General features: G+C 43.6%; 1 protein-coding gene across 1 annotated transcript in view; it reads right to left on the bottom strand.

The window, feature by feature from the left end:
* Positions 1-15,143, bottom strand: part of Arhgap20 (Rho GTPase activating protein 20) — an 83,117-nt gene extending 67,974 nt beyond the window's left edge. Inside the window, exon 1 of the mRNA XM_055622279.1 lies at positions 15,005-15,143. Coding sequence (XP_055478254.1) covers positions 15,005-15,109 — 105 coding nt within the window. The 5' untranslated portion in view covers positions 15,110-15,143. The remainder of the gene's footprint in view (positions 1-15,004) is intronic.
* Between the last annotated feature and the right edge of the window lie 152 nt (positions 15,144-15,295).

Raw genomic sequence — 15,295 nt, 5'->3', positions numbered from 1 at the left:
TGGACACAGAGTGCCTGCTTCTAGAGATTGATTAGGAAGGTCAACAGGAGTCACAAACCAGTGATTAAGCTTCAGACCACACCACAAAAACCATACTTCCTGTTCTGTCCTCTCCCTGGCCTGGCCCAAGGCCTCACCCACTGCCCCAGAACGGCCATGTTTAGGAACTGGACACGGCTCTAATAGCAGCTACACAAGGCTAACTAGCTGGCTCAGTGTCAGTATCTCCTGTGTCATGAAATAATTAACCATGTCTTCGCTGGCAAATATAACTTAAGATACTAGCATGAGGCAGAGGAATCATCATCTAATTGGATGATATACTTCCTTAGTATAATTCGTTCTCCAAAGATTCATCATGTTCACAGGGTTCTCTCAAATCTGCCACTCTGGCCTCATTACTGTGGTTCGACTCACTAAGCCTTTGTCTCCTACGTGGATACTATAGTTCCGAATCCCTCAAAGACCCCTGACGCTGCAGCTGAAGCAATTACATGACATGACAAAGACCAGGAAGCAAATGAGTTAAGAAATGGAGACTACCAGACACCTAGGCCAGGCATTATGACTATGAATCAGTCACAGGCTCCAGGTTACATAGAGGGGGTAAAGGCTGCATGAAGCATCTTTGGTACTTTCCTCACTGAAATAGCACATAGACTCTCAAGCTTCTACCCTTCCCCAATCATAGAGATTTCACAGCAGTCAAAGCCCATCTCATGGTTTCTGTTAGTCACACACCCCAGAAACAGAACTTGGCAATCTGACATCGGAGGCTGCAGTGACTGACCCTGTGTGAGCAGCCTCGGTACTGAAGACTAGGTTGATTTTTAGTAAGAAAGGTGCAGGCTATTAATATGCAACAAAGCTGTTGCAGACTTGTTTTCAGGTTTTCATTTATTCTGGCTTTGCTTTGATCCCTCTAACCTACCTGGACTCCCTTTGTTCATTTTTGTCATTTTGAATTTGAAATGTGAGAAATCCTGCCAATCCTGCTGGAGGGAGCCTCTTGCCACCTGTCTGACCTTGAAGACTCGCTGACCTCCTCTGTGGGGTCACTCCTGGGGCCTCTGACATCACTATCGGCAGACTAGCACCCTACAGGAGTTTCTCCTTCGGACATGATTGCTAATTCTGAACTCTGCATTTTGGGTTGATCAAAAATTTGGAAAGAATTCAGAGAGCCATAAAATAAATTAAAATGTGCAAAAAAGAACTTACTGCAAAACCAAAACAAACAAAACAAAACAAAAAACATGGCAATGAGATTCTTCATTTGGAAATGGATGGTTTCTACATTAGTGCAGCACAGTTATACACAGGAAATGGGCATCCGCCTGACAGGAGGCAGAGGGGAATGGAAAAGACCTGTGGAACGAGATCCAAGGGTGACCTTGGCTAACGGCTATTTTAAAATTCACAAAAGATGTGAACTAAAATTTTTCACAGAATTTCAAAGATTCTGAAATAGATTCCTTAAAAAATTCAATGATTAAGAAACCATCTGGTTTAAGGACATCTTCCTGGGAGAGTTATAAACACACAGGCATGGGTAATTAAAAAAAAAAATGATAAGTTTTCCTTTGTAAACGTATTTACATTTTTTTTTCATGGAAATGACATGACAGAACATTTGTATACATGGTGATTAGATTGTGTTCTCCCACTTCATCTAGCCAGATGCAGGCTGAAGGGGATGCAACAAAATTTCAGCGAGAATACTACTATTGATTGAAGCCTTACAGTCATACTCAGACTTTACTCCTAATGAAGCCATACAACACAAGATAATTCAGTCCCTCCTATAGCTTTCTGCTGTGTAGGAAATAAGAACATTTGGACTATACAGCTTCTTAAGTCATTTGATATTACTATTTCTGATAGACTACATGGATTTGGAAAAAAAAAAAAGAAAAGAAACAAAGAAAAAAGTATCATATGAACCATTTAGGATTCACAAGATTTGTTTCGTCCAGAAGTAATCAAAGTCTCACGAGCAGCTAATATAACTGAAAATATAATGAATTAGATGTTATTTCATTCAAATCCAGAGATCTCTCTTATGTATGAGAACCAAAGGTCTGTGGGGGCTTTGGCATAAAACAACTGGCCGTTATTCAAGCAGCGAGGACTTGAACTCTGCACCTCTTTATAACGATATGCAGTTCAGCATACTGAAGGAAGAGGGCACTTCATCCTTTTGTAAATGGACAGCTGTGCAAGCTGTGCAAGCTATCTTTTGGGTCAGGTTGCGCCACACCAACAGTGTGTACAGCTGTTGCACGGTTAATTATGACTCTTGGTTTTATGAGAAACCAGCAGGAAAGTACAAACAGCGTGTATTTTGTTGACTTACAAATACTATCCTATTTCTCACTATTTTCTTTTTTTTTTTTCTGAACTGAAATGTTTGATGTTTTTAGAACAAGGTGATATCATAGTGGATGGAATTAGGGAAGAAAATATTTTTTAAGCTTATGTTTTATCTTAAAAATAAATTAGACATTCAAAGACTACAAGGTAACAGTTTTTAAAATGCACAAACTAAACATTAAATTACAAAGCAACTGAATACACCCTTTGGAAATGAGCTTCATATGTTATCGTTTATCTAGTATTAATCAGCTCCAAAATTAACAAGAACTTCATGTGTACTAAAAAATCAAACAATCATGAAACAATATCTCTGTGTACTGCCTTATCCCTAAATAGGATAAGATCTATACGAAACTGTAAAAGAAAACTGTGATCACATTTTAGAATCTGTTCCTTTTGCAAACAGTAACTCATTCGATAAGCATAGCATGCACCTAGGAAGAAAAGGAATCTTTGATTTTTATGCTGTCTTCTCTGAAGCTATATTTAGAGTGGCAGGCCAAAAAACCCAGTCTACCCAAGAGCAAACGGACAGAGGTCACAACTGCAGATGAGAATGAAAAGCTTGTAATTCATGTTTTGCTTTACATTTCAAAAATAACTCAAAGCTTCAGTGATGTTGCCAAATAACCTGCAAGACGCTTCCCACCCTAGGTCATATCTATCTGCTCATTTTATCACACATCCAACTCTCCATGCTCCCATCTCATTTAATGTTCTATGCAAAAGTTATAAACCTTCTGTTGTTGTAGCGACATTACCTCTCTGCCCCTTTCTAGAAAACACGGCCTACATTCTCTTGCCCTATTTCTTCAGTGATTACTTATTGAAACTCAGCTTTGCATTCCCAAACTTAGTGTAATATCAGCATAAACTATACAGTCAGTCAACAGGGAGAGGGTGATGTGAATTTTAAAATCCGGTCATTCATCATGTCAACACCAGCGGCCCTCTCCCCACCCCCATGGAAACAAACGTTACAGGCACAGTGCTCAGACCTGTAAACCCTACAATGAAGAGTTACAGAAGTAAGATAGGTATGAGTTAAGAGGTGAGCCAAGGCTACACAGTGAGGTCCTATTGGAAGAAGGAAGGAAGGGAGGAAGGGAGGAAGGTAGGAAGGAAGGAAGGAAGAAAGGAAGGAAAGAAGGAAGGAAGGAAGGAAGGAAGGAAGGAAGGAAGGAAGGAAGGAAGGAAGGAAGGAAGACAGCCAAGATCTTTAACAGATTCTGTGAAATGGGGCACCTGTGAAGGCACTAGACAGTACATAGCATTCCTGTCCACTGGAAGCTATCCTTTACACACCCTGAAACCATCACTTTGTTCTACTTGGTAAATATCTGTCTGATGATTTAGCAAGGGTTCACTACCCATCAACAAACTGTGCCAGAATAACTGGATAACTACATGTAAAGGAATGAAGTTGGGGTTGTAGCTCATGCCACATACAATTACCTCAAACGTGATGGAAAGCATGAGTTAATATATAAAAATCTGACAAAATACAAGCTATCTTGGCTACTTGCAACAAGGCAACCGATTGTTTCTTCATGTAACACCACAAACACAAGCAACAAAAGAACCAAACCGGTAAATCGGGCACTGTTACTATTGAATACTTGCACAGAATGGAGATCATTTGTTAATTGTACATATGTTAAGTGACTCATATCTAGAATATATAAATAGCTATTACAACTCACTAATAGAGGCAAATTACCCAAGTGGAAATCAGGTGAAAGATATGATTTCTGAAAAGAGATGAACAGACATGAAATATAGTTCAACATCATTAGCCACCAGGAAAATAAAAGCCACAATAAGCCACTTCTTTATCCATTAAATTAGGATGGCAATGCTAAGAAAGACAGCTTACTGTTTACAGAGACACTGGATCTTACACACTGCTGTCTCACGCCAAGTTGGGGCAGTTAGTCTTGAAACTAGTGCAGAGTCCCATGAACAGTTAAACAGCTTTTCTGAGTGTATGATCTCTTGAGAAATAAAAATCTGTGTTCACACAAAGGCTTGCACACCAATGTCCACAAGCAGCATCAGCAAAAACAAACCTCCTAGCAAGCCTAAGAACACACAAGCATCAATGTCCCATGTTTACACATGAAACAGTAATTGGTAATAGAAGTAGTGCGAGGTGCTAAATGACATGACATGCCTGAACCTTGAAAACATTATGCCAGTTTAGGGGAAACAGTCACAGAAGACCACTTATGGAAGATTCTGCTTGAAGAAATGTTCAGAACAAGACTCCACCGAGATGGAATGCGGACCAGTGCTTGTCCTGAGCTTGGAAAGACAAGGTACCAGGAGATGACTAAGAGCCATGTGGACCTTTATGAGGTAATCAAAGGACCCTGTGACCAGCATAATTAAAGAGCCAATCTAGAATCCAAGGACCGTGCACTTAAAGCGGATCAGCTGTACAGTATTTTAATTGTGTGCTTAATCGAAAAGAAAAGAACCACCTATCTGCTAAACCATTCGACTCTGTTGCAGGAAACTGGCTCATGACTAGAAGTTAGAATAGTCTTGTAACAGCTGTCCAGTGCATAACATGTGGACATACAAAGCTGACCGATCTTTTTGTGGAGCGGCTCCACGGCTCTCTATGAGACTCTCGAACTGGCCTGCCAGTTCCACTTGCTGCCACCCACCCCTTAGGTGTTTGCATGGCAAGTGATCAGAAGTGGCTGGGTAAGCACGTGGGTGCCATCACCTATACACAAGACTCTCAGGCCGTTAACCCGAGTGTACCTATGTAGGAAGATGAATTTATAAACAGGCGGCTTAAGGAAAGAGTTGCCAATTTTAGCAACTCAGAAAACACCTTATTAGTATTACATTTTTTGGTCCAGAACGTTTTTTTGTGTTCTATTGCTTAAAAAGATATTTAGTAAAGGAAAGAACAAAATCCACGCACCTCTAGTATTTTCTAGAAGATGCTGTGTCACCAAGAGTGTGTTTTTCTTAAAATGTTATTTAATCTTAATATTTAAAAATAATTATCAAATCTGCCTCCATTCCCTCTCCGATAAGTCTTCCCTAGCCCCAACCTTATTCCTTCCAACCTTCATGTGCAAAGCAAAAACAAACAAACAAACAAACAAACAAACAAACCACTGAACCCACTTACTAGGGCCTATGACTTACCTACTCACAAGTTCTTGGGACATTTAAAGGAACAAAACCTAAGTTCCATTTAGTGGGGCAGGCCAGAAAATGCTGTTACTCCCATAACACTCATGCCCCAGTTTCACCAGTCGGTAGTCATCACTGTGGCTCACAAGGCTCACAGCTGGACATAACTGGTGAGTACGCTTCTCCTGTCCTGTACAGAGCACCTGCCAGCATTGTGAAAGCTAGCCAGTAGGGATAGTACTTCCAGGCCAGTACCAGCTTCACTCCGCCATGCTCTCGGACTCAAGCATGGAGTGTCTTTAGCAATTGGATCTTACCACCGAGTTCTGGAGGATAACCAAGAGCAATGACAATGGCATGTGATTATTATTATTCTTTTTGGTGGGGGCTTGACTATGGGACTTTACTGATCAACAGCTCATAAAAGGAACCGCATGTCTGGCACTGGGCTTTTACTTTGACAGCCTGTACTGTATGGGAGAGGCATTGTCCCCTTACCCAATATAGTGTAACACCACTTAAACTCTTTTAAACTATGTTTATGTTCATACTGAAAGAAGCTTCTAGAAATAGTAAGTTTCCATAGGTTTTTTTTTCAAAAGGATTTAAGAGAGAACCCTGTTTCTAATTCTCATTAGAATTTTAATTTCATGTCAACTAAGTGCTGCATTTTATTCACCTCACATCTGACTCTAAGTCTGGCATTCTGCTTTCCCAGTAAGTAAACAGAAATAAACATCTATCAAAAGAAAAGAATAGGGCGAAAGATTTAAGTCGGAGGCAAACTATAATTCTTCATGGTTTGTTTAGAGATAAAAATTCAAACATTTCAAGCTTCACAGAAATGATGCTATCATCATCCTTGATCATTTAAAGTAAACAAGAATAGCATTAAGATGAGAGGCTTGAGGAAATATTTTAAAGAACTACAGCCAGAAAAATACTGGATCAAATTTATAAGCCAGCCTATTCAAATTTGACTCCTAATTCTTTTGTGGCTGGTCTGTGCAGTTCGATGAGAAGTAAGCTATCTCTCGTTCCCTGCATGCCTGCAGTATTTATCTGTGGGGACATACTCAAGCCACTGCACAATTATAGTTTGAAAACATTGGCTCTGCAGAGGGAAAAGAATTATTTTTAAACTTGTGCCTTGCTTCTGGGTCCTACTATCACAACAGGATTTTGACCACTGGGTAAGCTGATGCTTCCAGCTGAATAGCATATTCTACCTATTCATAAACTGCCCCATCCAGAATCTGTCTGAACACTCAGCTCAACCAAGCATCACGGTAAAGACTACTGTGAGCAGATTAACATTCCTTCTGGCAGTAGGACAGAAATGATTTTACTTTTGGCTTTGTTCTTTCCACAAAACAATCATTACTTTGAAATACAACAACAAACACAAGAGTCTATATAACATAAAAGAGTAGGCTCTGGGCTAGCAGATATTTGGCCTTGAATCTAGTCCTACTTCTGGGACATAATTTTTCAGATTCTCTCCAAAATAGAACTAATCTCTGTCCTATCTTTCTGTGTGTATATATAAGAAATTCCTCAGCTGAAAAGTACCGTGATATTGGGGCACACGTACAAGACTTATGGTAGTGTTTACTTAAAAAAAAAAAGTGAGAAGACAGCACAATGCTCTTAAGTATTCCCTGTTCCTCTGCCCTCATCTTTAGCCACAATGCATTCTGCCCCATCAGCATGACAGCTTTTGAACTGGCTGGACTGTGGTCTCCATCAAAGCCACCAGTTTCAAACTTTGGCCATGGTTCCCTTCCAATAGCATTCAGGTACACAGATCAACCATCAGTGCTCTTTGTCTTACAGAGCAGGGTTCTGCTATGGTTTATCACATCATGGCCAACACAAAATAGAGTTATTCATACAGCCATGGCACCCTATGGTAAGCACATATTGGCTATCCCAATAGCCACCTGTCTGAGGGCCAGGAGCCTAATGGTGTAAGATGCACTGCAATGAATGGGAAACTCCGCCTTACATTTTAGTCTTTCATGCTCCAACTCAGAGGGAAAAGGTTTTATGATCAACAGAAACAGATCAGGGTCATCTGGATTTATATGTGTCATTATCCGAGGTCAGGTGTAAAGTGGAGAGTCAAAAGGCAGAAGTGGGAATATTAGGCCTTGCTTGCTATAAAAGAGGTCCCAGGTAAATTAGGAAAGGACAGGATGTGGGGAAATTTCGGTGTTGCAGATCTTGATATGTGAGCTGATGCGGACACATACCATCCATTCTCAGAGTCCTCTTGAGTGACCAGACATCTAAAAACAGCTTTTACATCCAGTTGTGCCATGTGACAGGTGTCTGTCAAAATTAGGTCAGGGCTGCTCCGTTCACTATTGACACGTAGTGCTGACGGGGCTGCCTCTGCTGTTGGCTGGCTGTTTATAATCTAAGCTTGTCCTGAAGAAAATAAGGCTGAGACAAAATTTAAAAATAAACCGGGCTGTGCTGGCTACCAGCACCACTGGGGTGGAAGGCAGAAGTCAGAGAGCGACTCCTTCTGCCTTCCGGACTGTGGCAGAGTCTCACATACAATGACAAAAACTGAAGACTGCCCTACCCTAGTTTCATACAACCACAGAGTTGTGCTACCACAGACGCCCTGTTTCCTACAAGTATCTTAAACATACAGGGACTCATGGAATTCTAATCTTGAACATGAGAGATGCAACAGAAACAGCAGGAAAGCAAACTTTCTTTTATAGTACAGGTTTATTTTAGATTTATTTAATCAAATCTCTGGAGACATGAGGGGTGTATTTCAAGCACTTCACTGAGTAACAAAATTATATATGTGTATCTATACATGTATGTGTGTGTATCCATACATGTATGTGAGTGTTCAAAGCGCAAGATATATGACATGAGTGTATGTCCATATATGTCTGCACACCTGGCTTTATACAGCTATTTTTGGTAGTACTTAATAGTCAGTAATAAATGTTAGTGGCCACAAAAGTTGAAAAAAAATGCAAGTTGTATATTACATGTCTCTAGTAGGTTGTGTGTGGTGCAGACATGCGATGCATTTACAACACACACACACACACACACACACACACACACGCAATAGTCCAACAGCCTGACAAGGTCAAGAGCCGTGAAAGAATTGAGACACCTCAGTTATTAATAGGAACCCTAGGTATTAATAGGAGAGGATTTATGTTCAGCTTTCCTGTTCCTCTTCAGTCACCAATTGTATTGCTGTTTGTCTTGCAGACTCCACTAACCCATAAGCCAGGAGAACGCCGAAACCTCTGGAAGTAAGTACTACCTCTCTGCAATCTCCATTTCAAAACTGAAAAGAATGGCAACCACACAGACTCTGTAGGTATTTATGGGTTGTGGGCTTTCAGTCTATGAGTTATAACTGCCCATTTTCATCTATGAGACTCGATCTTCAAATTAAACTAACGGCCTGCAGAGACTGCTCCGTGGGTGAGTGCTGGTACTGCGAGAATGAGAGCCCACATTTGAATCCCCAGCAGCTGCCTATAAAGACAAGCACACTCTGTGGATAGCCCTGGCATTGGGAGATCCTGTGAGCTCCCTGCCTGGCCAGTCTGACTGCTTATCAGAAAGACAAGCTTTGGGATCAGTGAGAGACTATCTCAAGGAAGCAAGGTAGAAAGCCATAAAGGAAGACCTCTAATATCTAGTTATAACCTCTGTATGTGAACACACACTCACTTTAGGTAAATGCATACAGTTAAAAAATGCTGCCTAATTTCATAACTGAATTGGGCTCACATTTGCAGAATCACCCCTGGATGTATTTTTCTTTTAAACTCAGACTCAATCAAGACTTCTAAGTTTACTTTCAGTGACATTTCCCACACACTAGTTTCCACAGCAGATTTATCAGAGACACAGGAGTCCGTGCACCTACACAGAACTCCAAAATATACCTCCGAGTCTATACGAAGGGTATGCCAAAGCTTTCCTACAGCAGGCAACGCTGAGCTATCAGCATGGGCATTCAGCCTGGCTCAGGGGCACCTGAAATGGAGCTGCCTTCCTTCTGTGACACACCAGAAAGCGGCAGACACCAAGGCTCAAAACCGAGCGAGCTACCAAAATAATAAGACTCCGGACAGTTGCATCGGTGGTTACCATTAGCCAATCTTCCCTTCACATTAGCTAGGGGCTCCCATGCCTATTGCAAAAGAATCTTTCCTGGTTGGTTTTATGCAGTTCCCTTTGTGACTCACACCAGAGAAGGACTCAGTAGGACACACTTTTAAACACGGGCTTGTTTTTCTCAGTGCTGAAGAATAAAACTGAACCTTACTATTAAGACATTTCATTCAAGGCTGAGTGCCACACATACACTTGGCTAAAATAGTAAGCTCTTGGCATGGGGTGGTGCTGCTGCTGCTGCTGGTGGTGGTGATGGTAGTGTTCTACCACCAAATGCTAGAAACATATTTGGGCTCAGAAAATGCACAAAGTGGAGACAGAGGAGTTCATGACAGCAGCTGCTACATTTGAGATGCTAGAACCATTTTAAAATGATTTTACTTTGACTGGTTTTCTATACCTATAAATAAATCGCCTTCCTATCCCAATAGCCCTGGCCACATTAAACAGCTTTTAATTATTATGAAGTGAAGGCAAAAGGTCAGCGTGCTGGAGTCGGACACAAGTCATTCCTAACACCAGCATGGCTCTGATATGGGCTTCCACTGTGCCAGGACTGTAATGTACAAATATGGACATCCCCCAAGAACACATTATTCCAGAAGAATTTAAATCGCCACCCGTACACTGCAACCACACTTGAGAGCCCTATTCTAGGATGACAGGAACTCTACCTTCTGGGCTAGACTGGATTCTTTCTAAAAACCATTAAATCTTTTGAGTAGCAAATAAAGGCAAGCTAGCCAGCTAGGTAATTCTTGATGTTACAATAACAACTGAAGCTATAAAACAAAGAGGCTGAGGTCTTATAGAGCACCTCCAGGCTAGCTGCTCAAACAGACCCACCCCAGGACCCCTGGATTCAGTGCTGCCCCTGCTTTCTGAACCCCCTTTTTAAATGTTAAGAGTCCTTTTCTTTTACAGAGTTAAAGGGCAATTTAAACAGGTCTTTCCTTTAACAGCCCACTGTAGAATGGCCCATCTGAATACCCGTTCAAATCAGGATTGAGTTTTAATGAACCATTCAAAGCACCATTTCATAACTGTTCTGTTACTGTTTCTAAGCTCTCCCTCTAAATCTGCTGCCCAATAGTGTAACCACTGAATAGATACCACCATATAAATTTAAATTAAATTCAAGTTAATTACAATTAAGTCAAATTAAAGAAGAAAAGCAAGTTAGATTTCACCAAATGAAGAACTTTTGTTCTTAGAAAAACAAGGTCAAAGAAATAAAAACACTGATCACAGACACAAAGAAAATATTTCGAAAATCACATACCCAGTAAAGCATTTGACACCAGAATGCACAATGCTCAAACCTCAGTAACATAAAAGCTAGCAACCCAACGAAAGCTTCCAAGGTACTTAAACAGAGAATTCAGTGGAGGTAATGTGTGGATGGTAAGCACATGAGAAGACAAGCAAGATCACCGGGGATGTGCAAATCCAGATGAAGAGGTACCGCTACGTCACGCCCTCTAGGATGACTGTAAGCCAAAGAGAGATGGTAACAGGTGCTGGTGAGCATGGGAACCGGGCCACCCTACACTGCTACTGGAGCTATAAAATCACTTCAGAATAAGGCAACACATTTCTCAGAGTCAAGGATATGGCTAAGGATGACCAGTCTATCCATGCCTAAACATTTACCCCAAAGAAAGCACAGATCTGTGCAGAGCTGTGAAGGTTCTCGCCAGCTTCGCTTGTAAGAGCCCCAAAGCAGAAGCACTCTATGTGCCAGGTGAATGGTAAGTGCACCACAGACGGATCATCCCAAGTGCCCAACCCTGCCGTCCAAAGCTGCTTCAGACTCTGAAACTTTCTGATTGCTGATATAAGGCCCAGTAAGAACGTTCCATGCCACCATCTCCCGTGATGGGTTGGGGTCCAAGTACAGATGCACTGAAAACAATGGACAAAATTATCTTTAGATTATGCATGTAAGGGACGTGAATGAATTTTGTATTGAGATGATGCCACCCCCAAGGTATCTCATTTTGGATAACCACATAATCCAAAATCTAAGACCTATAGAATCTGGAACTTCCAAGTTAAGAAGACCAATCTTTACAACTCAGCAACGAAAGGCACTAACACATACTAATAAGCATGGGTGGATATAAAAATTATATCTAGTGAAAGAATGGCAAAAACGAACATAAAAGGCAGAGTTCACTTATGTAAGCTGAAGATGCATACTTAATCTATGACATAAAGCATGTGGGTGATTTCTTGGGAATATGCACATTACCTACGTGCATTCATACATCAAACCTTAGACTTATACATTCTAAATATGTGAGACTATTGTGTAACAGTTAAACTTCAAGGGGGCTGCTGAAACCTTCAGTGTACTGCCACATTTCAGGAGCTGAACAGGCGCACGTGGTTACTGGCTACTGCACTAGACAGTGAAGTCCAAGCCTCATCACCTGACCCAAAGGCACTGATCCAGAGCAGGGGGCAGGCAACTACAGAGCATGTGCATTTTGTCATTATTGCATGTGTGTGAATATGCACACGTGTGTGCTATGTGTGTAGAGGCCAGAGAACAGCTTTGTGTAATCAGTTCTCTCTGTCCACCTTAACGTGGGTTCTGGGGGTCAAACTTGGGTTTCCAGGCTTGCTCAGCAAGGCCTTGGTCTGATGAGCCATTTCACTGGCCTCCACTGCATGTTTTTATAAATAAAATTCTACTGGAGCACAGTCAAGCCCACTCACACATGTACTGTCTGTGCGGCCTTGGAGCTATAGTGGAGGAATCAGGCAGAGGCCATAAGGCCTGCAAACCTACATTTTTTACTACCTGCGTCTGTAAGTCTTGGTGATGCTTCTCGAAAAGACAAGCCCTAAGTCAGGGGCCACACTGCTCCTGGTCTTTGGTTTATACAACCCAAGGTACGTTTATGAAACAACTAATGCACAGCAGGCCCCATTCCTGTTTGAAGACACAGTTGAGGGTGTGTGCAGGTGATGGAAAGTAGCAAGTAGATGAGAAAATGCCAACGACAACGCTGAGGCAACCAATAAAGCAGCAGGCACAGGGCATGTCTGAGGTGGCTTCCGTTTACACGGTAAGGACAGAGACACCTCTAAGAAGACCCAAGATTTGCACAACGTGAAAAATACCAGCTCTGGGGGCAGACAGGACGAGAATAACACCAATGCCTAGAAACAGGGATGATTTTGACTTGTTGTATGAAAATGAAGGGCCATGAAGCTGAAGAACATACAAGGGGGGTGGAGAGGGTAAAGGAATGGGAGAAGCAAAGGAGACCAAGGAAAAGTGCCTGGGTTTTACTATGCATACAAAATGAATCTCCAGAACTGAAAGCAAATGAAAAAAAATTAAAAAAAAAAAAGAAAAAAAGAAAAAGCCGTCCTGGCACTGCTAAATGCAGAATGGGTCACAGAAAGACAAGAAAGGCATCAGAGGGAGAGTTTCTGCAAAGGCCCAAGTTAGAGATGGCTATAGGGGAGCCTGGACTGCAATGGCAGCGGTGGCGAGGGAGCTGAGGCATTCCAGACACTTAGGAAGGGTACTAGCTCTTTTGATGGATTGCCTGCTGCAGAGTGAGGAAAGGTGTTGAAAGTCCATCCTGGATTATGGGCCTGAGTAGCCCAGACACGGTGTTGTGAATTGCAAACACGGGAAAATGTTACCCCAAGTGCTAACATTACTGTGTCCATGTGCCATCATTCATTCAGTTTTCTCAACAGTCTTGGAGGAGAGATTGATGTGGCAATGTACTAGCCTGTTGTGTTTTATAACGAAGGACACCATCGTAGAGATAGTGGCTGTGCTGAGAGAAAAAGAGCGAAGGGAAAGGGCACAGGGACCCTTTAGTCACCGGACAAGGGCAGCTTGAAAATGATGAAGCTACTCTTTAATGCTCCCTCCCCTCTGCCCCTTGCTAGCATACATAATCAGCCTCGGGGGAGGAGCCACACTCTTTAAGAAAACAAATGCTTGATTCTTTCCAATTCCTTAGGTTTACAAAACAAAAACGCTTTAAATCTATGGCAACTGCTTCATGTTCATTTACCATTCTAAATTAGGACTGACATCCTGACAATTTCACATTTTATTTGGAAAAAACTGGATTTTACACACTACACACACACACACACACACACACACACACCCTCCATCTCTGAAGGGAGAAAATCCACAAGGACAAAAATCAGCCTCCATACATCAAAGGCTGAGCCGCCGCTACTGTCCATACATCAAGTTCACAGACATCCATAGACAGCTCTGCGACAGGTCCAAGGTCCTTGGGAGCTCACATACATTTCTATACTGATGTCACCTCTCTTCTTTGACCTCCAGCCAACCTACCATCCCAGCGGGAAGATTAATGAAAGGCCATAAAATCTGGACATGCCGGGAGCCAGTGTATGCCCTTCAGTCTCTAATTATAGCAATGCTATGTTTTCACGTTATTTGTTAGAATAGAGCTAGAATGATCTCTCATCCCAACTTGTTTCCAGAGAAGCTGGGAAAGGCAGCACCACCATCGTAAGGAACAAATATGGCCAAATATCGGAAGGTTTTGTGCTGGAGGAAGGGGTGCGGGGAAGCAGACGTGGCTATAGGAACACCCAAATCAATTTCCAGGAGCCCACGAGCTTGCGGCCCACGTGCACTTGGTCAGGGACCTATTGCAGACACATGACCTCCATCGAAATCCTCCAGCCATAGCGCGGACCAGCCAGTCCCAGGCAAAAGCTCCAGTAGTTGCCCTCACCGCCTCTCCGGGTGACGGGGAACAAGGGCGACGCCCCCACAAGCTCACATAGGGTCCCATCTCAGGAGATGGCTCTGGGCCAAGCCCCTCACGCCCCGCTGAGACCTCCAGAAATTGCCCACCCAGCTGGTATCCAGCCTAGATCTAGGCCGAGCCGAACCTCCCGGGTCCCGCAGTGTGGCCCACGACACCAATCTCTGACACCCCCCGGAGGCCCGGGCTGGGTGCATCGTTCCCCACCCCGGGCCGCCTACTTTCCTCGGGGTGTCTGGTCAAGGCCACCTTGAGGGCCGGCAGGAAGGCACACCCCGGGTCAGAGTTGGAGAGGCAAGGGGCTAGTTCGAAACCGGTTCCCACCGGAGAAGACAGCAAGAGGGGTGTGTGTGTGTGTGTGTGTGTGTGTGTGTGTGTGTGTGTGTGTGTGTGTGTGTTGGGGGGGGCTCCAGGAGGTGACCACCCCTCCAGCCCCGCGCAGGGGCCTTTCGGCGCCAGGCACCCGTGCAAGGCGCGCGCTCGTGGGGCTCCCCGCTCGGCGGCGTCCTCACCTTTTTGGTGCCAGGGCCTCCCGCGAGGCGAGACATCCCCGTCAGCGAGGAGGAGCGCCCCGGCTGCCCCCCTAGCGCATCCTGCTGCGGAGACATCGCTTCCATGAAGAAGATCTGCAAGCAACCCCAAGCCCAGGACCGGGTGTCTGCTGGCGCGCTGCGCTCAGGCCAGACGCCGAGCTGCGGCTGCGGGCGGCGCGCCTCCCGTCGGGGCCATGGACCGCCGCCCGCCCGCCCGCCCGCTCGCTCGCTCGCCCGCCCGCCCGCGCCGCGCTCGCCGCGCTCTCCCGC

The sequence above is a fragment of the Psammomys obesus genome, unplaced genomic scaffold (genome assembly GCF_907164565.1).
Source record: "Psammomys obesus unplaced genomic scaffold, mPsaObe1.curated_primary_1811, whole genome shotgun sequence".
NCBI lineage: Eukaryota > Metazoa > Chordata > Mammalia > Rodentia > Muridae > Psammomys > Psammomys obesus.
The sequence above is the reverse complement of the archived record's forward strand: the minus strand, read 5'-3'. Positions and strand labels throughout refer to the sequence as shown.